The sequence below is a fragment of the Pleurodeles waltl genome, chromosome 11 (genome assembly GCF_031143425.1).
Source record: "Pleurodeles waltl isolate 20211129_DDA chromosome 11, aPleWal1.hap1.20221129, whole genome shotgun sequence".
Lineage (NCBI taxonomy): Eukaryota > Metazoa > Chordata > Amphibia > Caudata > Salamandridae > Pleurodeles > Pleurodeles waltl.
The window spans coordinates 899,691,381-899,717,718 of record NC_090450.1 but is presented as its reverse complement, the minus strand read 5'-3'; the positions used below and the strand labels follow the sequence as shown (position 1 = coordinate 899,717,718).

Here is a 26,338-nt window from a genome sequence, read left to right as displayed (position 1 = left end):
ATCTTAAATATTTTAGAATTACAGGAATGATGGTTTATTCACAATATGTCCAGTTATTTCATCTTGACAGAGACACAACACAGACTGACCTAACAGTATACAAGGTAGAAAGGTCTAAAAAAGGAACCCCATTAGAAGTTTGAATCACAAGTCCACAAAAAATAGCTTGGGCTGGACATAGTTCTATGAAATAAATGTCTCAAGTCAGACAATATGAAATGTACCATTTGTGCGGAGGAGTTTCATCAGCCAAATGTCCAAGTTGAAAAAAGATGTACACAGAAACATGCCTCAAAGGTTGGGATTTTTGGTATCTTGTACCAGAACCGTAAAGAAACAAACCTTTCATAGCCATAATGCAAGCATCCAATTAGAAACCTGAAAAAAAAATGTCTGTTGCCTATCCAATGGGGATAGGGAATTTAAGTGTCCTGCACAGCTACTCACCACAACCACAAAGAGAAAAATCCTATATCACAATTTGACACACTCAAAAGCCAACGCCTAATAAAATAAATCTTTGTATATGCAATTTCGCACAAACACTAAGGGGGTAATTTTGACCTCGGTGGTCTTTTGTCAAGACCGTTGAGGGACCGCCGTGCTGAAGACTGCCAGTGGTGGCGGTTTTCAGCTCTCCGTCCTTTTTCGGACGGAGAGCCGCCAACAGCCATACTGGCGGTCGGCGGGGAAGTGGAGGTTGCTCCACCTCCACATCAACAGAACACCGCCCCCCAAATCACGTCCTGTGATTCAGCGTGGCGGTGTTCTGTTGACGGTGTGGTGTCGGCGGAGCAGCCCCCATAGATCCCGTCCCCTCCCGGAGGATCGACAGACCAGGTAAGTCTATCGTCCGTTAGGGGAGGGGGGTGGCGGGTGTTGTGTGCGTGTGTGTATGTAGAAGGGGTGTGTGAGTGCGTGTATGCTTGTGGGGTGCTGTGTGTTTGGGAATGAGTGCGTCTAGGTCTGTAGGTATGTCTGTATTGATGTGTGTGTGTATGTTTGAATGTGGGTGTGCGTGTCTGACTGTGTGTGTGGATGTTGGCATGTATGTCGGTGTGTGTGTGTGTGTGTGTGTATGTGTATGTGTGTTGGTGGTGCCTGCGTGCATGTCGTGTGTGAATGAGTGATGTGATGTTGGGGGTCGGGGTGGGGAGGGGGGTCCTGCCACCTTTGGGGGGTGGCGGGGGATGTAGGGGAGGGAGTCGGGGTGGGGGAGACCCCTATCAGTGCCAGGGAAGGAATTCCCTGGCACTGATAGTTCTTACCGCCATGGATTTCATGGCGTTTCCAAACCGCATGAAATCCATGGCGGTCAGCCGGGCCCAAATACCGCCGGCGGTATCGTGACGACCGCCGGGCTGGATACCCAGGTCTCCAGCCCAGCGGTCGTCTCCGCCCTGGCTGGCGGAACGGAGAAGCAGCGGATGACCATGGCGGTAACCGCCATGGTCATAATTGCAAAAATTTGACCGCCAGCCTGTTGGCAGTCATACCGCCGCTTCTCCGCCATCCGCCAGGGTCGTAATGACCCCCTAAGTTTTAAATCTAGATTCATTTATCTTGAAACCAAAGGTGTCAGTCTAGATGTTCTCTGCAATATTATCCAACACTGATGAATCTCTAAAGGATTTACAGTTTACTTCAAAATGAAAAGTATGGAAAATGCTGAAACTGCAATAAGGAACTTTGAGCAACGATTAAAAAGAGGAAGTACCTGTCCTCAACGAACAGCTTAATCTTTGGTTCCGCTGCACCACTGGGAGAACTGCCCATCTCTGAGAAAACAGGAGACTGGGTCTTAAGCAGCAAAGCAGTCTGTAAGAAATGACATTCTATAAAAATGTTTTAAAAAAAAGTCCATCTAGAGAACTAAATCTATAATCAGACAGACATATGGATTGGTCATTCTTGAGACCGAAGCACTATGAGAAACAATAATACACAAAGTCGCACAACATGGCAGTCTGGTTTTATATAATGAATGATACAGCTATAGCTAGGTAAGAAACAAGAAGGTTAGTACACAAGTTCTTATTCAGTTGTAGGCGGCTAAGCTTTGAAGCAAGCTAAAGGAGTTGCAGATTCGGAGATGGCTTCCTTCAGTGAACACTATGAGATTCAACTGAAGGAACGTTTGTTCTGACAACCACCAACTTACTATACAAGGCACTTAGAATTCAGAACAGTCTATTTGAAAATATCCTGTTAGTTGGCAGGCAGTTTCATTTTCCAAGGTATGTCTAGACTCACTTATCCACCATCAATCTACTTTCACTGCTCCTATCTTGGTTTACTATTCCGCCTTCTGTAACACTCCTCGTCTTCGCATTGAAACTCAAGTCAATGGTCAGTATGATATAACACCTTCAATAAATAAAATAATATCCATTTTCTGACCTTGTATCTTAGGTCAAAAGGAAACGTGGCCTCTCCCACAAATTAATTGGCAGAATTGACTACAAAGTAACTACTGTTAATGGTGTCCCACAGCAGCCTAAATTATTAGGCACTGTTCTGGAGATATACAGAGTCAGTGACTTTCCCCCAAATATATAGCAAAGATCTTTCTAATGCATGGGCAGACGACAAGGAAAGAGAAAAGGCTATTTTTTTTAATGCGCCTATTTCGTAAATATTTAAGTGAACTATCAGAGATGATGAAAATCTGCCCTGCTGAGAGAGGTTTCATCTAGTAACAAAAGCAATGTAAACTCAGCAGTGAGAAAGCTGACATCCGAAGGGAGACTTGCGACCCCTGAGACCCTATGGGCGATTAGCCATGCTCTACAAATCCTTGATTGATTGAGACAGAACACAGCAACTTATCTCGGCTTAGTATGCGTTACAGACTTCGCTGTTGGCTCCGTTGATCAGTGCCTGGCCCTCACGAGTCAATGGAGCAAAAGGGAACATGGAGTATCCTAATACCGGAGACCTAACAGGTGGTGGGGTCATGTCTGTTGTGGGAGCAACAACAAAGTGTCAAAACCAAGAGTCTAACTGGTTAATTACACAGCCACACTATAAAGGTTGATATTCCACACATACACACAAATCGTAAATAAAGACAATGCAGTGATAATGATATAATGAACAACGCAAAAACCTTTCCATACCAGCAAATTACGAGATGTTATTAACACTAGATTTACCTGACTGGTGTAGAGAACAAGCTGCACAAGCTGGGGCATCAGCGCATCTGCCATTGTCAACGTTTGTAAGTTTGGATGCATAAGAGTTGTCAACAACACTGGAAGAAGGTGGCCAAGCATAGTCGCCTTGGTTACTTGTTCCAGACCTTTTAACCTTCAAAAATAAAAAAAAGACATATCTTTTTGGGTATTCACCATGAAAAAAAGCCATACTATCTAGTAAGATCAGTAAATTAGTTTTATTATTTATTTTTATATCTAGCTAGAAAGCACTGCTGTCTGCAAGGCCTATAATTACCATACATTTAACATACACACAGTTTGGGGCTTTCTCTACCCAGAGTGGAATATTTATCTGCTGCTTAATACTATTAGCTGTTTAGAGAATAATTCTATCTCGTATAGAGTGATTACATTGCAAAAGATAAGGGACCATTTTACATCTCAAATGTACACTGAAATATCAGGGAAAAATTCCATATCTCATATATGTATTGTAAACGTAAAGCAATCCTGTTAATTTTTTCTTAATTATTGCTAGATCCTAAAAAAGTCAACTTCACTGCATTAACATACTGGTACAATATTACTAGTTAAAGACTGAGAATCTTTTATTCTGAGAGAGCAGACATTTTTGCGGTAACGATAAAACTCCATCTAAAAACACTATTATGGTTATGAAATCACGAAAAAGAATAGACTAATGCACACATTTTCAATATTGTTTGAAATGGGATAAGAAAGGTATATTCCCTTACGGAGGTTGGTGTGAAGCTTCCTTGTAATTACTTAGAATATCTATGCTAAGAATTATAATTACAATGAAGTAATTTGTACTTTGCAAGTACCGTGTGGTTATTTTGGATGAAACCAGATGCCAAACTGATTAAAGAAGAGATGGAAGAGGAATACCTAGATTTGACCACGTTTGTGATTTAATAACACTACTTGAGCACGTAGCCTAATTTATGCTAATAATGATATTTAAAGAAATAAGGGGGTATCACCACTTGGCTGTTTTATATTTTTGGCAAAGGGAATATGTTTCTCAATAGCGCTTGTAGGAGGTTGGCTCTGTATATACTATCTCAAAGTGAGAGACCGAGTCCAAAGGATCCCCTGAGAGGTTGATAGTTGCAAAATTAGATAACACTAATGCTCTATTTGTGGTAGTGTGGTCGAGCAGTAGGCTTAGCAGAGGGTAGTGTTAAGCATTTGTTGTACACACACAGGCAATAAATGAGAACACACCGTAGGAAGTTGGCTCTGTTTATAATATCTCAAAGGGAGTGTGTGTAGAGAGTCCAAGGGCTCCACTTAGAGGTTGATAGTGGCAATGTTAGATAATACTAATGCTCTATTTTGTGGTAGTGTGGTCGAGCAGTAGGCTTATCAGAAGGTAGTGTTAAGCATTTGTTGTACACACACAGGCAATAAATGAGACACACACTCAAAGACGTAACTCCAGGCCAATAGGTTTTTATATAGAAAAATGTTTTTTTAATTTATTTTAGAACCACAAGATTCAGAATCAAGTACAGTAATGTACACAGTTTTGGCAAAAATGGCAATAAGCTATTTCAAACGTTGACACTGCAAAAATCAACAGTTCCTAGGGAGGTAAGTAAAGGTTAGTTTTTCAGGTAAGTAAAGCACTTACAAGTTCAGTCTCCGGGATATAGGCAGCCCACCGTTGGGGGTTCAAGTTAACACCAAACACCCAGCACCAGCAACACAGGGCCAGTCAGGTGCAGAGGTCAAAGTAGGGCACAAACAACATAGGTGCCTGTGGAGACTAGAGGTGCTCTGGTTCCAGTCTGCTGGCACCTGCGTCCTTGTGGAGCAGACCAGGGGTGTTTTGTAGAGCACTGGGGAGGTCACACACAGGCACCCAAAAATCACCCTTGGCGGGACCAGGCAGCCAGGTACAGTGTGCAAAGTAGGTGTTGGGTTTTAGGCTGAAATCAATGGAAAGACCCGGGGTCACTCTGGCGATGCAGGCAGGGCAGAGGGGGCTTCTCGGGCCAGCCACTGACTGGGCAACAATGAGGGCCGCCTGCTGGTCACTCCTGCACTGGTTGTTGCTTTCTCTCGGGCCTGGGGGCTGCGGGTGCAGTGCTTCTCCCAGGCGTCGGGTTCTTTCTTACCGGGCAGTTGCGGTCAGGGGGAGCCTCTAGACTCGCTCTGCAGGGGTCGCTGTGGGGGTGCAGAGAGGTCGTCTCAGGGTGTCCATGTCATTGGAGTCGTCTAGGGGTCCTCTCTGTGGTGTTGGCTTTTCTGGACATGGGCTGGGGGCATCGGGTGCAGAGTGTGAAGACTCACGCTTCCGGAGTGAGGCTGGAGTCTTCTTTAAATTTGGTTTCTTGGTTGTAGTTTTGGACAGAGCCGCTGTTCTCGGGAGGTTCTTGGTCCTTTAGGTGCAGGTCAGTCCCCAGAGGTCGCTGGTCCCGCTGGATGTGTCGTCATGCAGGTTCTTTGAGTCTGGAGACAGGCAGGTAGGGCTGGGGCCAAGTCAGTTGTTGTCTCCGGCTTCTCTGCGGGGCTTTCAGGTCAGCCGTCCTCCTTCGTTCTTCAGGTTGCATGAATCTGATTTAGTGGGTGTGTTTAGGTCTGGAGGGCAGTAGCCAATGACTAATGTCCTTTGTGCCTCATCCCTGTGGGGAGGGGGGCACATCCCTAATCCTATTGGGGGGAATCCTCCAAAACAAGATGGATGATATTTTTAAGGCAGGTGTCACTTCAGCTCAGGGCACCTCAGGGGCTGTCCTGACTGGTGGGTGACTCCTCCTTGTTTTTCTCATTATCTCCTCCAGACTTACCACCAAAAGTGGGGGCTGTGTCCGGAGGGGCAGGCATCTCCACTAGCTGGAATGCCCTGTGGCAGGCTGGCAGAAACTAGTCAGCCCCACACTAGAAGTTGGATTGGTATTCAGGGGGCATCTCTAAGATGCCCTCTGTTTGCATTTTTCAATAAATCCCACACTGGCATCAGCGTGGATCTATTGTGCTGAGAAGTTTGATACCAAACGTTCCAGTATTCAGTGTAGCCATTATGGAACTGTGGAGTTCGTGTCTGACAAACTCCCAGGCCATATACTCTTTATGGCTACCCTGCACTTACAATGTCTAAGAATTTGCTTAGACACTGCAGGGGCATAGTGATCATGCACCTATACCCTCACCTGTGGTATAGTGCACCCTGCCTTAAAGCTGTAAGGCCTGCTAGAGGGGTGACTTACCTATGCCACAGGCAGTGGGATGTGGGCATGGCACCCTGAGGGGAGAGCCATGTCAACTTAGTCATTTTCTCCCCACCAGCACACACAAGCTGTGAGGCAGTGTGCATGTGCTGAGTAAGGGGTCACCAGGGTGGCATAATACATGCTGCAGCCCTTAGAGACCTCCCCTGGTCACAGGGCCCTTGGTACCAGGGGTACCATTTACAAGGGGCTTATCTGTGTGCCAGAGCTATGGCAATTGTGGAAACAAAAGTACAGTTTAGGGAAAGAACACTGGTGCTGGGGCTTGGTTAGCAGGATTCCAGCACACTTTCAATCATAACTAGCATCAACAAAAGGCAAAATGTTAGGGGGTAATCATGTCATGAGACGCATTTTCCTACAATATATATATATATATATATATATATATATATATATATATATATATATATATATATAAAATAAAATGAGATGTCCATGCAATGTATATAGAAAATGTCACTTACCCAGTGTACATCTGTTCGTGACATTAGTCGCTGCAGATTCACATGCTGTGCACATCCCGCCATCTGGTGTTGGGCTCAGAGTGTTACAAGTTGTTTTTCTTCTAAGAAGTCTTTTTGAGTCACGAGATCGAGGGACTCCTCCCATTTCGACTCCATTGCGCATGGGCGTCGACTCCATCTTAGACTGTTTTCCCCGCAGAGGGTGAGGTAGGAGTTGTTTATGCTAGTAATAGTGCCCATGCAATGGAGTGAATACGTATATACATAATGTAGTTTAAAGTAATATATTTACAAATTTATAAATGTTCAGGATCAACTTCTAAACGGCTACAGGCTCCCGGGGAGGCGGGTGGGCGCATGTGAATCTGCAGCGACTAATGCCACGAACAGATGTACACTGGGTAAGTGACATTTTCCGTTCGATGGCATGTGTAGCTGCAGATACACATGCTGTGCATAGACTAGTAAGCAGTTATCTCCCCAAAAGCGGTGGTTCAGCCTGTAGGAGTTGAAGTTGTTTGAAACAATGTTCGTAGTACTGCTTGACCTACTGTGGCTTGTTGTGCCGTTAACACATCTACACAGTAGTGTTTGGTAAATGTATGAGGCGTAGACCATGTGGCTGCCTTACATATTTCGGTCATTGGAATATTTCCTAGAAAGGCCATAGTAGCACCTTTCTTTCTAGTTGAGTGTGCCTTTGGTGTAATAGGCAGTTCTCTTTTTGCTTTAAGGTAACAGGTTTGAATGCACTAAACTATCCATCTAGCAATGCCTTGTTTAGAAATTGGATTTCCTGTATGAGGTTTTTGGAAGGCAACAAATAATTGTTTTGTTTTGCGAATTAGTTTTGTTCTGTCAATGTAGTACATTAATGCTCTTTTGATGTCTAATGTATGTAGTGCTCTTTCAGCTACAGAGTCTGGCTGTGGGAAGAACACTGGTAATTCTACTGTTTGATTCAAGTGGAATGGTGATATGACCTTTGGTAAAAATTTAGGATTTGTCCGCAGAACTACTTTATGCTTATGTATTTGAATAAATGGTTCTTGTATGGTAAATGCTTGAATCTCACTTACTCTTCTTAGAGATGTGATGGCAATTAAAAATGCAACTTTCCATGTTAAATATTGCATTTCACAAGAGTGCATGGGCTCAAAAGGTGGGCCCATGAGTCGTGTTAAGACAATGTTGAGGTTCCATGAAGGAAATGGTGGTGGTCTTGGTGGTATAATTCTTTTTAGGCCTTCCATAAATGCTTTTATGACTGGTATCCTAAATAGAGAAGTTGAGTGCGTAATTTGCAGGTAAGCAGAAATTGCTGTAAGATGTATCTTAATGGAAGAAAAAGCTAGCTTTGACTTTTGCAAATGCAGTAAGTATTTTACGATGTCTTTGGCAGATGCGTATAAGGGTTGAATTTGATTATTATGGCAGTAATAAACAAATCTTTTCCATTTATTTGCATAGCAATGTCTAGTGGTAGGTTTCCTAGCTTGTTTTATGACCTCCATACATTCCTGTGTAAGGTCTAAGTGTCCGAATTCTAGGACCTCAGGAGCCAAATTGCTAGATTCAGCGATGCTGGATTTGGGTGCCTGATCTGTTGTTTGTGTTGCGTTAACAGATCTGGTCTGTTTGGTAGTTTGACATGAGGCACTACTGAGAGGTCTAGTAGTGTTGTGTACCAGGGTTGTCTTGCCCATGTTGGCGCTATTAGTATGAGTTTGAGTTTGTTTTGACTCAACTTGTTTACCAGATATGGAAGGAGTGGGAGAGGGGGAAAAGCGTAAGCAAATATCCCTGACCAACTCATCCATAACGCATTGCCCTGAGACTGATCTTGTGGGTACCTGAATGCGAAGGTTCGGCATTTTGCGTTTTCCTCTGTTGCAAATAGATCTATTTGTGGTGTTCCCCAACTCTGGAAGTAAGTGTTCAGTATTTGGGGGTGAATCTCCCATTCGTGGGTCTGTTGGTGATCCCGAGAGAGATTGTCTGCTAACTGATTCTGAATTCCTGGAATAAATTGGGCTATTAGACGAATGTGGTTGTGAATCGCCCAATTCCATATTTTCTGTGCCAGGAGACACAACTGTGTTGAGTGTGTCCCTCCCTGTTTGTCTAGGTAATACATCGTTGTCATGTTGTCTGTTTTGACAAGAATGTGTTTGTGGCTTATTATGGGTTGAAATGCTTTCAGCGCTAGAAATACTGCCAATAGTTCTAAGTGATTTATGTGAAACTGTTTTTGCTGAGTGTCCCATTGTCCCTGGATGCTGTGTTGATTGAGGTGTGCTCCCCACCCTATCATGGAGGCATCTGTAGTTATTACATATTGTGGCACTGGGTCTTGGAAAGGCCGCCCTTGTTTTAAATGTATACTGTTCCACCATTGAAGCGAGGTGTATGTTTGGCGGTCTACCAACACCAGATCTAGAAGTTGACCCTGTGCCTGTGACCATTGTGATGCTAAGCACTGTTGTAAGGGCCGCATGTGTAACATTGCGTTTGGGACAATGGCTATGCATGAGGACATCATGCCTAGGAGTTTCATTACCATTTTGACTTGTATTTTTTGGTTTGGATACATGGCCTGTATTACATTGTGAATTGCCTGAATTCTTTGTGGGCTTGGAGTGGCAATCCCTTTTGTGGTGTTGATTGTCGCCCCTAAGTATTGCTGTGTTTGACACGGCAGAAGGTGCGACTTTGTGTAGTTGATTGTGAAACCTAGTTTGTGGAGGCTTTTTATGACATACTTTGTGTGTTGTGAACACCGTTCTAGCGTGTTGGTTTTGATTAACCAGTCGTCTAGGTACGGGAACACATGTATTTGCTGCCTTCTGATATGTGCAGCTACTACCGCCAGGCATCTTGTAAAAACTCTTGGTGCAGTTGTTATTCCGAATGGCAACACCTTGAATTGGTAATGTACCCCTTGGAATACAAACCTTAAGTACTTTCTGTGTGAAGGATGTATCGGTATATGGAAATATGCATCCTTTAGGTCTAGTGTTGTCATGTAGTCTTGTTGTTTGAGCAGTGGGATTACGTCCTGTAATGTCACCATGTGAAAGTGATCTGATTTGATGTAGGTATTTAATGTTCTGAGATCTAATATAGGTCTCACACTCTTGTCTATTTTGGGTATGAGAAAGTACAGAGAGGAAACTCCTGTTTCTTTCTGTTGTTTTGGTACTAATTCTATTGCTTCTTTTTGTATCAATGCTTGAACTTCTAGTCCTGGAAGCTCTATATGTTGTTTTGACATATTGTGTGTTTTCGGTGGTACGTTTGGAGGGAATTTGAGGAATTCTATGCAATAACCATGCTGGATAATTGCTAGGACCCAAGTGTCCGTTGTTATTTGCTCCCAATGTTTGTAAAACTTGGTTAGTCTCCCCCCCACAGGTGTTATGTGTTGGGGATTTGTGACGTGGAAGTCACTGCTTGTTTTGAGGAGTTTTGGGACTTTGGAACTTCCCTCTATTCTTTTGGAATTATCCCCCTCTATATTGTCCCCGAAAACTTCCCCGCTGATACTGGCTCTGGTAAGTGGGTCTTGTTTGTGAGGTTGAGGGTTCTGTGCTTTGTACTCGAAACCCCCCCCCCGAAACTGAGTCTTTCGAAATGTGCCTCTGCTCTGTGGGGAGTAGAGTGCGCACATGGCTTCGGCCGTATCTGTGTCTTTTTTACGTTTTTCGATGGCAGTGTCCACCTCTGGCCCAAACAACTGTTGTTGGCCGTTGAATGGCATATTCAGCACGGCTTGTTGTATTTCCGGCTTGAATCCTGATGTACGCAGCCATGCATGTCTCCTTATTGTTACTGCTGTGTTTACAGTTCTAGCAGCTGTGTCTGCAGCGTCTACTGCTGACCGTATCTGATTGTTTGAGATACTCTGTCCTTCTTCCACTACTTGCTGTGCTCTTTTTTGGAACTCCTTGGGCAAATGTTCTATAAAGTGTTGCATTTCGTCCCAATGAGCCCTATCGTATCTGGCCAACAAAGCCTGTGAGCTTGCAATACGCCACTGGTTTGCTGCCTGTGCCGCCACTCTCTTTCCTGCTGCGTCGAATTTACGACTCTCTTTATCTGGAGGTGGTGCATCTCCTGAAGTGTGTGAGTTCGCCCTCTTGCGAGCTGCCCCTACTACTACTGAGTCCGGTGTTAGCTGTTGTGTGATGTACACGGAGTCTGTTGGTGGCGGTTTATATTTTTTCTCCACTCTTGGAGTAATGGCCCTTCCTTTTACAGGCTCCTCAAACACTTGTTTGGAGTGCTTTAGCATTCCAGGTAGCATGGGGAGACTCTGATACTGGCTGTGTGTGAACGAGAGCGTATTAAATAGAAAATCATCTTCAATTGGCTCTGAATGCAGGTTGACATTATGGAACGCCGCTGCCCTTGACACCACTTGTGTGTAGGCTGTAGTATCTTCTGGTGGTGACGGTCTAGCTGGATAACATTCTGGACTATTATCTGACACTGGCGCATCATAAAGATCCCACGCGTCTGGATCGTCTTGACTCATCCCTGTATGAGTCGGGGATTGCATCATTGGTGGTGTGGCTACCGGTGATGGTTGCGGAGAGCGTGGTGGAGACGGTGGCGGGGTTACTTGTTTAGCCACCTTAGCTTGTGGCTGCTTGTCCTTCTCCTGGAAGGCAAGTTTGCGTTTCATTCTAATAGGAGGGAGAGTGCTGATCTTCCCCGTTTCTTTTTGGATGTGGAGCCTTCTTTGGGTGTAGTCTGGCTCTACTGTCTCTAATTCCTGTCCAAATCTGTGTATTTTCATTTGTGAGGACAGTCCTTGTTCCTCTGTGTAGGAACTTGATTTCGGCTCCGAGGCCGGATGTTTCGGTATCGAAACCTTTTCGGCTACTTTTTTCGGTTCCGACGAAACCTTTTAGCTTTCGGTGTCGTCGTTTCTCGGTGCCGACCCATTTCGGTGACGCTGTCTCGGTGCCGAACTTGCTCGGAGCCGCTATCTCGGGCTCGAGATTGCTGTGTGCCGGTATCTCGACCGGAGTCGGATGACTTCGACACCAGTGTGCCCTTTTTCGGTGCCGATGGACGGTCACCTATTTTTCGGGTTAAGCCATGGCCTGTTGGCGGTGGCGTCCCCTGGGCCTTAGCGGTTTTTTTGTGAGTTTTGTGTTTCGACGTCTTACTCACGGTTTTCGGCGTATCTTCGGGATCGAGCTCGTCCGAGTCCGATTCGTGGATGGAGAAGGTTTCTTCTTCCTCCTCGAAACGCCCTTGTCCTGTCGGCGCCGACGCCATTTGCAGTCTTCTTGTTCTTTGGTCTCTTAAAGTCTTCCTGGACCGAAACGCTCGACAGGCTTCACAAGTATCTTCCTTGTGTTCTGGCGACAAACACAAGTTACAGACCAGATGCTGATCTGTATATGGATACTTGTTATGGCATTTTGGGCAGAAGCGGAATGGGGTCCGTTCCATCAGCCTTGAAGAGACACGTGGCCGGGCTGACCAGGCCCCGACGGGGGATCGAAAAATCCCTGAAGGGCCACCGGAGCGCTTCAAAAGTCGGTGTCGATCTGTTGTAACTAACCCGATACCGAACGCAAACAATACCGACGATTTTTCCGAGATTCTAACTAACTTTCCGACCTGAAACACATCCGAACCCGATGGCGGAAAAAAAACAATCTAAGATGGAGTCGACGCCCATGCGCAATGGAGTCGAAATGAGGAGTCCCTCGATCTCGTGACTCGAAAAGACTTCTTCGAAGAAAAACAACTTGTAACTCTACGAGCCCAACACCAGATGGCGGGATGTGCAGAGCATGTGTATCTGCAGCTACACATGCCATCAAACACATATTTACAATGTACCGTACTACAACAGGCACTACATTTAAAAAACTATATATATATCTTTATTGCATTTATACTTCAAAGTTGACATAACCCAGTATAAAGGTACTTGCGGGCCACGCTGTTACATACAACTTCAATTGACTACAATAAACATACTCAAATCAGTAAAACCATTATACAGATCAGAGGAGCTCAGTGGATTGTCCCCACACATGCAGTCCAAGTGGTTTCCATGCAACTCAGCTGCCCCTGAGCTAAATGGGGTGTCCATCTGTTTTGCCCAAGCATACAGTTATGTGGCGCACTAGAGTGTATGTATGCTATTGCAATCATGCATCGTCTACAGCAGGGGAATCAGAATTGAGCGGCATCAGTGCCAATGGGTCGCTTAGGTCTGTTACCATTAGTTCCCATTGTGTCACAATATGATACTTCTGCATCCCCAACACCAACTCAAGGCGGAACGCCCTGCGTTGTGCCCTCACCCAGACAGTCAGCAATCGCACCCATGCTTCGTGTGCAGGTGGTTTGAGAGAACTCCATTTACAGGTGCTAAGGCGCTTGGACACTAAAGAACCTAGATCTAGGAAACTTGTTGTTGCTCTCAGTTTTTTGCCCTAGAGAACAACCCCAGAATGTATGTTTCCCATGTCTGTGGCAGGGGTCGACCCACACAGCGCGTTAGGCTTGCCAGTGTCAGAGACCAATAGCGGCCCAGTGTGGGACAAAACCAAACCAAGTGTAGGAAGTCCGTCCCCAGGTGCTGACGACACGGGCAAGCAGCATCAATGCGGTTAAAATATCTGTTCATTTTCTCGGGTGTGAGATAGGCTCTTTGAACCACATAATATTGTATGAGGTGAAATTACATGTCGCATGGGACATACACAAGGGTTTCTAATATGATCGCCCATTCCCTGCCTGTAAAGGGTCCCCCTCTGTCACCCACCCAGTGCCCTCGGAGAGCCACAAGTGGGCCGGATGTATGTGCATGCAGAGGGGCCACTAACCAATGCATTAAGTGCCTCCATTCTCTGAATATGTGCAGATATTGCATTGTGTAATGTACCTGGGGCTCCCTCGCGAGGTCACCCCATGCTTGCTGCAGAGTATGTTTAAGAGAGTTATACAAGAGAAAGGTGCTAGAGTGCAGGCCAGTGGCCTCCACTAGTGCATCATGAGTGTAAAGTGCGCCATCAGAGTAGAGGTCCCCTAGGGTATATATTCCTGCTTCATGCCAGACGGCTAGTTCTGCAGACGTCGTGGTACTGATGCCCGTGGCATCCCCAATAGCGGCATAGCCAGCACATATGGCATGGTGGCCCTGGTTAGGTAACAACATCTGCAGTAACAGTGATATGCTAAGTTTAGCACAGGGATGGAATAAACAAAGTAATTTACAACGTGACTATGTTGGAAGATCAGTAGCCGTGTCCACCAGATGTCATGACAAGAACGAATGGGCCACCCACTGTAACGGCGCAGCCAAATAGTAGTATTCCAAGTTCAGTAGCGATAAATGTCCGAGAGTTAACGGGCGATATAGTTTAGACAATGCCACCCTATGTCGGGAAGTGTTCCAGATTAAATTACGGAGATCACGTTCCATAGATCGGAAAAAGGCAACTGGGATATACAACGGCAAATTCACCAAATAATATAAGATCCTCGGCAGCACTATCATTTTAACAAGAGCTACTCTGCCCATGACCGTCACTGACAACGTTTTCCAGAACGTCATCTGCCGACGCAAACCCGACACCGTACGTCAGATTCCCATCAAACAGGTCAGCATCCGCATGGTATACCTGTATGCGAAGATATCTGAAGGTACGGGGTTGCCACGTTAGGCTGGGGGCTATCGGTGTGAGGTCTGGGGCAGGTACAATAGGCGACAACGGGAAAACACAAGATTTGGCCCAGTTTACTCGCAAGCCAGATATCCGCGCATGTGCATTGAACAATGGTATTATACCTCTGGGGAACTCCACTACATCTCTTATGAACACCAGGTTGTCCGCATATAAAGAGACCATCTGGTTCCCATCGCCCAACGGTATGCCCCAAGTGTGCCCCGCATTACAGAGCAAGGTCGCAAGTGGCTCCACGGCTAGAGCGAAGAACAGACGGAGCAAAGGCCACCCCTGTCTTGTGCCTCTCTTAACAGAGATAGAGGGCGGCAGGAGTCGTCCTGTTTTGGTTGTGGCTAATGGGAGCGTACATAGCAGTTTTATCAGCTGCAGAAAACGCGGGCCAAGGCTGTACCTGGGTAAAACTGCACAAAGGTGAGGCCATTCCTGCAAATCAAATGCCTTCTCTAGGTCTATCACCAGGCAACCTGCTCATGGCCAGCGGCAGGGAGCATAGTGCATCATACGAAAAAATCTGCGCAGAGGGATGTCGTGCGGCCCGGTACAAAGTCATTCTGGTCCTCATGCACCTGTGCAGGTACCAGTGGGGCCAGTGGCATTGCAATAATTTTGGCTAGTATTATATAGTCTGTATTAAGGAGTGCCAGGGGCCTGTAGGAGTGCAGACTAGTGGGGTCCTTATGTGGCTTCAGTGGCCTCTCGCAGTGTAGGGGGGCAAGTGTGCCTGTGCTAAGGCCTCCTCTTATGTAGCAAGCAACTTGGGCGCAAGCTGGACTGAGTACGCCTTGTAAAATTCAGCTGGCAGTCCGTCCGGGCCGGATGCTTTGTCACTGGCGAGAGAGCGAAATGCGTCCTGCACCTCAGACAGTATGGAGAGGGCCATCTAGGTTAGAACGCTGCTCAGCAGAAATTCGGGGCAGGGGCAGTCCTGCAAGGAACAGGTCAGTTTCATTTAGGGAAGGATGAGAGACCGTGCTATACAAAGTCTCATAATGTGTGTGAAATGCTGCATGGATTGAATCCTGCATGTACAACAAATCTCCTGTCGGTGTCCGGATGGGCATTACCATACTATGAGGAGTTTCTTGATGTATCAAGCGAGCAAGTAGCGTCCCGGCTCTATCCGCCCTTGCATCCAGGTTGTCGGAGTGCACTGCATAATTAAGACACCGCAAACACTCAAGGAGTTCTGAATGGACCTTACAGGCGGCTTGCAGTTGAGGTAGGAAATCAGGATTCCGAGCCACTTCAGATTCGCGCCGCAGCAACTGGCACTCCACAGCAGGCACCTCCCAGTCCAGTTGCTGGCGCATACCACAGCTAAGCCCCATGCAATGGCCACACAGCGTAGCCTTGAACGCATCCCAATCCATTGAACGAGACGAGGCCGTGTCTGTATTGAGTTCAAAATAATTACCTATCTGGTGGCCGGTCGACTCACAGAATGCTGGGTCCTCCAGCATTGCAGGCTGCAGCCTCCATTTGGGGGTAGTAGGGTGGGCGACTATTCCAATCCCAAATAATCAGTCGGTACAACCGCCGGAACCTAGTTGGGCGTGAAGAGAAAACCTGTCAAGCCTGGCATGTAAATCATGAGGGGCCGAGTAGAAGCAGTATACCCAGGTCTCAGGATTATAATGACTCCAGACATCCGTAAATTGCCAATGGTGCAGCCAGGTCACTAAAGAACAGGCATTAGAGGTGGCAGTAATATGGTTTAATGGCAGAAAGGACCTGTCCAAAGCGTATCTAGCACGCAATTAAAATCCCCACCAATCAGCCAGAGTGCATCGCTCCAGCGCGCCAGCAATCGATTAAGCGTTTTGAAAAATGAGGACTAACTACATTGGGAGCATATATATTACCAAGGAGGATATGACGACCACTTAGCCGGCTTCGAACAAACACATACCGGCCGTTGGCATCTGCGACCTGTCCTATCAGGTTAAACGGGGTCCCCGGTCTAATCCACAGCAACACACCCCTCGCATAAGACGAGTAGTTTGTGGAATACACCGACCTCGACATTTTCTTATAAGCACATCCAACTCTGAGCTTGTTAGGTGCGACTCTAATAATATGGATATGTCAGCGTTATGGCGCTTCAGACAGCAGTATATGGCGCAGCGTCGCGCTGGAGTGTGCATGCCACAAATGTTCCATGTCATGACATTAATGTGCGCCATCATATATAGGGTGGACAACCGGGGGCGCCACCCACATTTGCCACATGGCTGTTAGCATCCTAAATGTGTGTGAGGGAGCAGAGCAGTGTGTAGCACGCACCTTCTTGAATTGCCTAGCGGTAAAAAGGTAATTGGGGGGGTAACGACGAGTAAAATATTGTAACAAGAACATTATAAATGCCAAAAGGGTGGCACACTAGAACAGGTGACCACCCAAACTGAGCAATAACAGCTAAGACAAGAGATAGTTAGTCTTACAGTAGGGGTGTCCGAATGAGGACCAGCAATATGTAACAGCACAGGGATCACAGTTTGCACCACTTTACGAACAGTCCAATGTTTAGGACCATATTAGGAGTATTACACATTATCAAGAGCTACGTACTTATGAGTAGAAGTATGGATATAAAGACAGTTGAGTTCAGATAATAGTGCCTGATGTCTGTGGGGTTATATCCGGAGGAGCATGCACGCTTTGCACAGATGGCCATGTGACAGCAGAACTCTCTCATCAGAAGAGTGGGAGTCCGGTACATCAGGGCTGGAGCAACGCCCCGCACTTGAGAGTGCAGCTGCTTGCTGCAAGGCACTATGTCGCACCTGGATTCTCTGCTCTAAATCTGGAACCGGGGGAAGGTCCCCGTCCATTCGTGCCCTCACCCGACACTGCCCTCTGCGACTCCGCTGGTTATTATCTTCCTTTGTTGATTCCGATCAATCCGGACATGTCGCACCGACATCAGGGCTCTCCAACCAGTACCATGCCTCCTCGGGGGTGACGAAGGAGTGCGCAACACCATCAGCTACTACCTGGAGTCTAGCTGAAAAGAGGAGAAAGTAAGTAAACCCCAGTTCATGGAGACGCTTCTTCACTGCTAGGAAATTATGTTGCATCTGTACAGCGACTGTACAGTCTGGAATGAACATCACAGTGGCATTGCCCACTCGCATTTCCGTAATGAGGCGAGTCTCTTTCAACACTATGGGCCTGATTCCAACTTTGGAGGACGGTGTTAAACCGTCCCAAAAGTGACAGATATACCACCTACCGTATTACGAGTTCCATAGGATATAATGGACTCGTAATACGGTAGGTGGTATATCCGCCACTTTTGGGCCGGTTTAACACCGTCCTCCAAAGTTGGAATCAGGCCCTATGTCTCTGTCACAGTAATGAAGGAACCGTATGACCATCGGTTGCGAGCTGGCACCCGCTGTGCATCATCGGGCCGGGACCCTGTGTGGAGAAGAAATGAGTAAGGGCATCTGAGGGGTCAGCCATGCGCAGCCAGCCTTCGATATACAGCATGGGATCAGGCTCCTCAGTGCCATCCGGCAGGCCCACCAGGCGAACATTGTTTCTGCAGGATCTGCCCTCAGAGTCCTCCGCCCGCTGCTCAAGCATGCGCACCCTGTCCGACAGCTCCTTCAGGGATGTTTCCAGTTTGGACGTTCTGGGTGGCAAGGTGGTGACAGTTTGTTCCACCAGCACCACCCTAACTGCAAGTTTCCTATGGTCCGCATGGATGAGGTACAAATCCGAAGAGATGGTGTGTATCTTAGACTCCAGCGAGGTCCGAGTACCATCAATAGCCAGCAGCACAGTATCTAGTTTTTTTTCCAGGGCGCTGGGGCGCTCCGCATTCGTCATTAAGATCGTAGGGGTTTTCGGAGTCCCCTAACACTGGGATGTAGGGGGTTGTCCCCCAGGCCACTGACGACCCAGTGTTGTGGGAAATGCGATGGATCAACACAGCGCCTTTCACACCAGTCTGGCAGTGCCCCGCGCCATAATGCTTAGTCCTGAGGGGCACTTAATAGCAGGTATGAGCCCCCACCAGTGTGCACCTTTCAGTCAGGGATGAGTGCAACAGTGTAGCCAGCAGGTTGCCCCCTTACTTGCCATTAATAATTGTTTTGTCACAGCCCTGCTCCATCAGATCGCCATGTGTGCTGAGCCATGGGCTTGTAGTTCGATACCAGCAGGGCCAAGAGGCCACAATGCACGCAGCTCCTATGGGTTGCCCTCAGCTGCCAGAATTCCCCCAACGATTCCCCTGTGAATCTATAGCACTACATGCCAGGAACAGATGTCTATTGAGTAACTAACATTTTCCGTTCAATGGCATGTGGAGCTGTAGATACACATGCTTTGCATAGACTGTAAAGCAGTCCCCTCCCAAAATAAATAGTGTTTAGCCTCTAGGAGATGGAGTAGTTTGAAATAGTGTTCTGAGTACTGTTTGTCTAAAATTTGCTTGTTGACGAGATAACACATCTAAACAGTAGTGTTTAGTAAATGTGTGTGATATAGACCATGTGGCAGCTTTACATATGTCTGCTATTGGTATATTTCCTAAGAATGCCATTCAAGCTCCCTTTTTCCTAGTGGAATGTGCTTTAGGAGTTATTGATAACTGTCTTCTAGCTTTAGAAAGTTTGAATACACTTTACTATCAATCTGGCTAATCCATTTTTGAAATAGAATTACCTTTGTGAGGTTTTGAAAATGCCACAGAGTAGTCTGGATTTTGCAAAATTTCTTGTTCTGTCTATATAGTACATGAGAGCCCTTTTAACATCAAGGGTGTGAAGAGCTCTTTCAGCAACTGAATCTGGCTGTGGAAAGAAGACTGGCAATTAAACTGACTGACTGATATGAAAAGGTGAAACCACCGTTGGTAGGAACTTTGGATTTGTTCTAAGAACTGCTTTGCCTTTATGAATTTGAAAGAAAGGTTCTTGTAAAGAGAACCCTTGAAATTTGCTAACTCTTCTTAAAGAAGTTATTGCTACTAAGAAAGCAACTTTCCATGACAAACTGTAGAGCACAAGAATGCATGGGTTCAAATGCTGCCCCCATAAGTCTTGTATGTACAATATTAAGATTCCACACAGCGGCTGGAGAAACTGTTTGTGGCATAACCCTTTTAAGACCTTCCTTTAAGGCTTTTATAACAGGAATCCTGAACAGGGAAATATGTTGTCTGTTTTAAAGATAAGCAGCTACAGCTGCTAAATTAATTCAAATAGATCAATATGCTAGGTTTGCTTTATGCAAGTGTAGCAAATAGCGAACTATATCTTGTACTGAAGCTTTAAGTGGATCGATATTTTTGGGTTGACAATAGTAGACAAAACGTTCCATTTAGCTGCGTAATACTGTCTTGTTGTGGGTTTGCATGCTTCTTTTAGAATATCCATACATTCAGATGGAGGTTGTAAGTAGCCAAACTATGATTTCAGGAGCCAAATCGCTATGTTGAGTGTGCTGGGATTTGGATGTCTGGTTTGTCCTTTTCTGTGAGTTAACAAATCTTGTCTGTTTGGCAGCTTGTGATGTGGCACTACAGACAGGTTCAGTAGTGTTGTGTACCAATGTTGATGTCCCCATGTGGGAGCTATGAGTATCATAGTGAGTGAGTGTTTGTTTCATCTTTTTTTATTTATTTAAATCAGCGATGGAATTAATGGGAGAGGTGGAAAAGCGTAAGCAAACATCCCTGACCAGTTCATCCATAGAGCATTGCCCTTGGATTGAGGGACGCAGAGCTGAGGCATTTTGCGTTTTCTTTTGTGACAAAAGGATCTATGTCTGGGGTCCCCCACATTTGGAAGTATTTTTGAATGACCTGTGGGTGAATTTCCCATTCGTGGACTTGTTGCTGCTTCCTGCATATGAGGTCTGCTAGTTGATTGTGTATCCCTGGAAGATACTCTGCCAGTAATTGAATGTGATTGTGAATTGCCCACTTCCCAATTGTCTGTGCTAAAAGGGACAACTGAGATGAGTGTGTGTCCCCTCTGTTTTTGCAGATAATACATTGTGGTCATATTGTATGTCCGTATTAACACTACTTTGTGTGTGATTTGAGTCTGAAAAGTTTTGAGTGCTAGGAATACAGCTAGTAATTCCAAGTAGTTTATGTGATAAGTCTGTTGAATTGAGCCCCATCCCCCCAGTATAGTGAGGTTGTTGAGATGAGCTCCCAAACCGATCAGTGGTGCATCTGTTGTGATTGTGCTCTGAGGCACAAGGTCCTGAAAGGGCCGCCATTTTGATAGGTTGGTGTAATTCCACCACTGCAGACAGCAGTGAGTCTGGCTGTCCAACAGCACTAAATCCTGAATATAGACCCTGTGCCCGAGACCATTGTTGAGTAAGACACTGCTGTAGTAGTCTCATGTGGAGTCTTGTATTGGGGACTATGGGTATGCATGAAGCCATCATTCCCAATAGTTTCATCATAGGTTCATCACTAGTTTTTACTGTATAAGTGTGGCTGTATTGTAGTTGAGATCTAAGATTGTGAAATGCTTGGATCCTTATTGGGTTTGGATATGCTCATCCTTATTGAGTGTTCAGAATTGCTCCCAGATACGGTTTTATCTGTGATGGCTGCAGGTGGGATTTGAGGTCACTGATTGTGAATCCTAGATTGTGTAGGATGTCTAGGGTATACGGAGTATGTTGTTGACAAATTTGAATTGTACTGGCTTTTATGAGCAAGTCTTCTAGACATGGGAAGACATGCAGGTGTTGTCTCCTGAGGAATGCTGCAACGACAGCTAAGCATTTGGTGAACGCCCTTAGTGCTGTTGTTACCCCGAATGGTAGCACTTTGATTTGGCAGTGCTTTCCTGTTATGACAAATCTTAGATACCTTCGATGTCCTGGATGTATTGGAATGTTAAAATAAGCATCCTTGAGGTCTAATGCTGTCATGTAATCTTGTTTTTGTAGTAGGGGAATGATGTCTTGAAGAGTGACCATATCAAAGTGTTCTGAAAGGATGTATAGATTGAGGGTTCTGGGATCTAAAACCGGTCTTACAGTACCATCTTTCTTTGGCATGAGGAAGTACAGTGAATATTCCTGTTGGGATATAGGCACTATCTCAATGGCTTTTTTGAGTAGTAGTGATTGTACCTCTTGTTTTAATAAAGTGAGATGTTCCTGAGTAAGTCTGTGTGAACAAGGGGGAATGTTTGGTGGAATGAGATGGGTTCTAGGCATCAGTCATGGTGGAAAATTGATAGAACCCATTGATCTGTGGTGATGTTGTATCATTGTGTGTAAAAATGTGCCAGTCTTCCTCCCACAGGAGATGTATGCTGTGTGGGGATTTGTAAGAAGTCACTGTTTTGTTGAAGTAGATGCACCTCTGGTAGAGGCTAATTTACCTCTTCCTCTAAAACAATATCCTTTATAAGAGCCTATGAATGAACCTCTGATATAGAAGTGTGGCCCTTGTTTTTGTTGTGAGGTGGATGGTTCTGTGGTTGATGGTTTGAAACCACCCCTAAATTGTGGCTTATGAAAAGTGTTTCTAGTAGGTGTGGTGTATAATGCACCCATGGCTTTAGCTGTCTCAGAGTCCTTTTTAAGCTTATCTATTGTGGTATCAACCTCTGGCCCAAACAGATGTTGCTTATTGAAGGGCATGTTTAATACTGCTTTCTGTATTTCTGGCTTAAATCCTGAAGCTCTTAGCCATGCATGCCTCCTAATGATTATGTTGACTTCCCTTGCAGCTGCATCAGTAGCGCATCTAATTGCATTGTTAGAAATAGCCTGTTCTTCTGCCAGTATTCGTTGCCCCCTTTTTTGATGTTCTGGTGGACTATATTGTATCAAGTCTTTCACCTGGTCCCAATAAGCCCTATCATACTTTGCTAGGAGTGGTAATGAATTTGCAATCCTCCAGTGGTTTTCAGCTTGAGTAGCAACTCTCTCACCTGCTGCATCAAGTTTCCTACTTTTTGTCTGGAGGAGGAGCATCTCCTGTAGACTGGCTACTGACTTGTTTTCTTGCTGCGCTTACCACTATAGAATCAGGAGGTAATGGTGCTCTAATAATTTTTTTTAATCAACCCTGGGTGTAATGATTCTTGCTTTTACAGGCTCTTTAAAAATGTCTTCAACATGTCTAAGTATGCCTGGTAGCATAGGGAGACATTGGCACTCTTTGTGAGTAAATCATCCTCAATAGGATTTGTATGTAACTGTACTTTATGATACACAGCTGCCCTGGCATTAACTGGATTATAAGCAGTGGTATCTTCAGAGGGAGATGGCCTTGCTGGGTATAAATCTGGATTATTGCGGAGAATGGGATCTGTGTAATAAATATCCCATGGGTCTACCTCTTCTTGAGGATCAGTTAAATCATCCCTTTGTGGTGTGGTAGATGAGGCCTGTGGAGAGAACTGTGTTGAATGCATAGGTGAAGATGGTAGCGGTGGGGTAGAAGGAAGGGAAGGAGAATGTGGCGATAAAGGCTAAAGTTGTTACGTCACCTTTTGTTTCTCCTTCTGTTTAAGGACTTTGAGAGGTGGAGGCCCAGCGTCTAAAGTCTCTTGAAAAGTCAGTTTTCTTTTAATTGTTGGAGGAGGAGAGCCAATGATCCTTCCTGTTTCTTTGTGTATATGATTTTTTTCACGGTTTAGCGTCCATAACCTATAAAATAGTATGCATCTCTGATGTATCTCAGTAACTGGAGAATGTTTACTACTGGCAGCTTTCGATTTCAAACGTTGGGATACGGAATGCTTGGCTCGGACTGAAAATGTCAGCTCTGAAATTGCTGTTAATTTTTTAGGCTCTGAAGTGGGAAAGTCTGATTTTCGGCTCCTTACCGAAACAGATGTGGCAGTTTGTTTAGTATATGCTGAATACACTTTGGTCTTTTGTTTCGGTGCTGAATCCGAGGGTTGGTCATCCGAAGGTATTTTTAGGGTCCGACCATGGCCCGAAGGCAGTCAAGGACCGAAGACCGATGTTGGAGTCTTTTTATTTGTCTTTGTTTGGTCTGACGAGGCTGGTGTACTCACGTACTGTGCCAGTGGGATGGATTGGCTGTGGACATCTAAATCTCAATCCGAATCTGCAATGGAAACGTTTACACGCTGTCCTACTTCCTCTTGCACGTGTTCTTCTCCAAAAGGTGTCGGGACTGTGTCCTGATGATTTGGACGCCATCTCGTTTAGACACACTCTTCGATCTCTAACAGTCTTTTTAGATCGAAACAATCTACACGTGTTGCAGGTCTCTTCTCTGTGTTCCAGAAACAGGCAAAGATTGCACACCAAGTCCTGATCGGTGTCGGGAAATTTTGCGTGACACAGAGGACAGAATCGATACGGAGTACGTTCCATCAGCCTAACATTGTTCAACTACAATGTGTCAAAATAGCCCAAAAAAGGGTGAGGTCGCCCCTAAAGGCGTGAAATCGACCCAGACGATTACAATCAGATTGACTATAAGACTGGAAAAACACAATCAGAACAATACCAACGTTTATAGAAAGTTAGATGATGTTCAGAGGATACAGAACTGAGATGTCCCGGATCGAGAAGGAACACGTCCGAACCCGACGGCGGAAAGAAAACAATCTAACAAAGGACTCAATGCCCACGCACAGTATTACCGAGAGGAGGAGTCACTCAATCCCGTGACTCGAAAACCTTCTTTGAAAATAAACAACTTGTAAAACTCCAAGCCCAACATTAGATGGCAGACTTATGAAAAGCATGTCTATCTACAGCTACACATGCCATTATGTATATATATATTTTTTTCTCCATACATTAAGAAATTCACCACACTCCAAAAGGTCCCAATATAGTGTCTTTATTCAAAACTTCAGCAACCACAAACGCGTTCCAACTCCTTCAGAGTCTTGCTCATGGTTAGTGAGTCCCTCTACTATTTCCTTTAAATACGAAAGTCTGTCCTGCTGATTATGAGGCATTCTGGATGTTGTAGTTCTAAAAAGTAATGATGCTGTACAGTCACTCAATTATGACAAATCTCATGATGGATATGCTGTGTAGCACATAGGCACATATGTAAATGTTAATAAGCAGCTCTCAGAAGTAGTTATTTCAGTGTTATGTTCAATATATTTTTTATAATATAATAATTTTAATAATATAACCATATGTGCCACATACTGCAGATGTTGGTTATATAGTCTGATCTTCCTGAAACGTGAATTCACATACAGTGATTCCTTGATGAGAAGACTTTCTTATTACTGTTCAATTAAGACAGTTGAGATCAAAATTGACACAAGTTTATAAAAAAGATCAAATAAGCTAAACATTTGCCAAATATCTTTTAAAGAACAACAGAAGGTTTGACTTCACATGCAGAATTTGGACTTCTTCTTGAGCACCTACTTAAATTCAAGGCAATAAGATAGATCAATTTTCTGATGGCGTCACAGCTGGCTTAGAAACCCTAAGTATAAAAAGCAGTCACATGGGAAAGAAAATCTAACTTTAGAGAAGAGAAAAGCAGCAATGTGGTAATTCAAAACCATAAGGATTATGTTAAAGAGGCAATGAGACTACTAAGTGACACAGAGAGATATCAAAAATTTGGATAGTAATCCCATAAATGAGATACTACATATTGTCAATACCAAACAGAGAGTGGCACCAAGAATTGTTAATCAATAATGAGGAGTTTATCTTTCTCCAACAGGACTATCCGATCATGTCAACTACATATTTCCTCCCTAAAGTTTATAAAACACTTAAAAACTCCCCAGGGAGACCTACTGTCTCAGGGTAGGGATCTGTATTAGACAATATTTCAAAATATGTGGACTTTTACCTTGCCCCTATGGTGGCTTCTCTAAGCTCCTATATTGAAGACACCAGGGATTTTTTGAGAGCCACTGCTGACATAACATGGCAATCTAGCTATCTTCTAGTCACCACAGATGTGTTATCACTCTACCCATCAATTCGACGTGAAAATGGCCTTCAAGCCCTAGGATATTTCCTTAGACAGAGAAATATAAAAGAAACAAGACATTCAATGATGCTTCTGGAAATGGTTGAAATGTTGAAAGGTTAATATTCTTCTATTCAACCATCAAGTTTACAAACAAGTGCACAGAACTGCCATGGGTTTTTCTCTCTCTCCGAGCTATGCAAACCTCTCTATCTATTTATCAATATATGAAGAGTCTTGCATGCCTGGTCTTTTACCTGACCGGGCTGGGGCAGGCAGCAGGTGCAAGCCCCCCTCAATCGCAGAACCAAATTGTGCCAAAAGCAGTCGCAGACACAAAAACTTGCACTCCGGCAATTGTAACAAGCTTCATTTCAAGTATTTATGGTGACACATTTTTATCAACAGGATCTCCTCACAGCGAAGTACAGAAAACAGTGCACTATTGCCTTTAAGAACAGGTAAAAACAACAGAAAGTGAAGAAATACTATACTTATACCATGTGTCAATGAAAAAAAGAATTCTTAAAGCATAGGAATAAATGTCCCATGCCTGTGAGTAATTTAAACATAACAAAAACACATTCATGTACAAATTGACATTCAATATCACATTACCAGAAAAAATATACATCAAAAAATTAAATGAATGAAAGAAAAATACATCATAGTTCCTGCTTATACAGCCAATTATTCCACGGATCCCAAATGAGTCCGAGAATGCAGGCCATGCGGCCCGATTCTTGGACTACCATATTCATCAGATCAGTCTAAAAGAAGTCCAAGAAATAACAGTCCCAGTGGC

General features: G+C 44.8%; 1 protein-coding gene across 5 annotated transcripts in view; it reads right to left on the bottom strand.

Annotated features, from left to right (window-relative positions):
* HECTD4 (HECT domain E3 ubiquitin protein ligase 4) overlaps positions 1 to 26,338 on the bottom strand; it is a 1,724,100-nt gene that overhangs the window by 1,308,497 nt on the left and 389,265 nt on the right. For all 5 annotated transcript variants that reach the window (XR_011199486.1, XM_069214810.1, XM_069214812.1 and 2 more), the window contains exons 19-20: positions 3,156 to 3,309; positions 1,718 to 1,818 (exon numbers count right to left, since the gene is read on the bottom strand). Coding sequence is in view for 4 of the 5 variants with exons in the window: in XM_069214810.1 (XP_069070911.1) it covers positions 1,718 to 1,818; positions 3,156 to 3,309 (255 nt within the window). In the remaining variant the exon portion in view is untranslated. The remainder of the gene's footprint in view (positions 1 to 1,717; positions 1,819 to 3,155; positions 3,310 to 26,338) is intronic.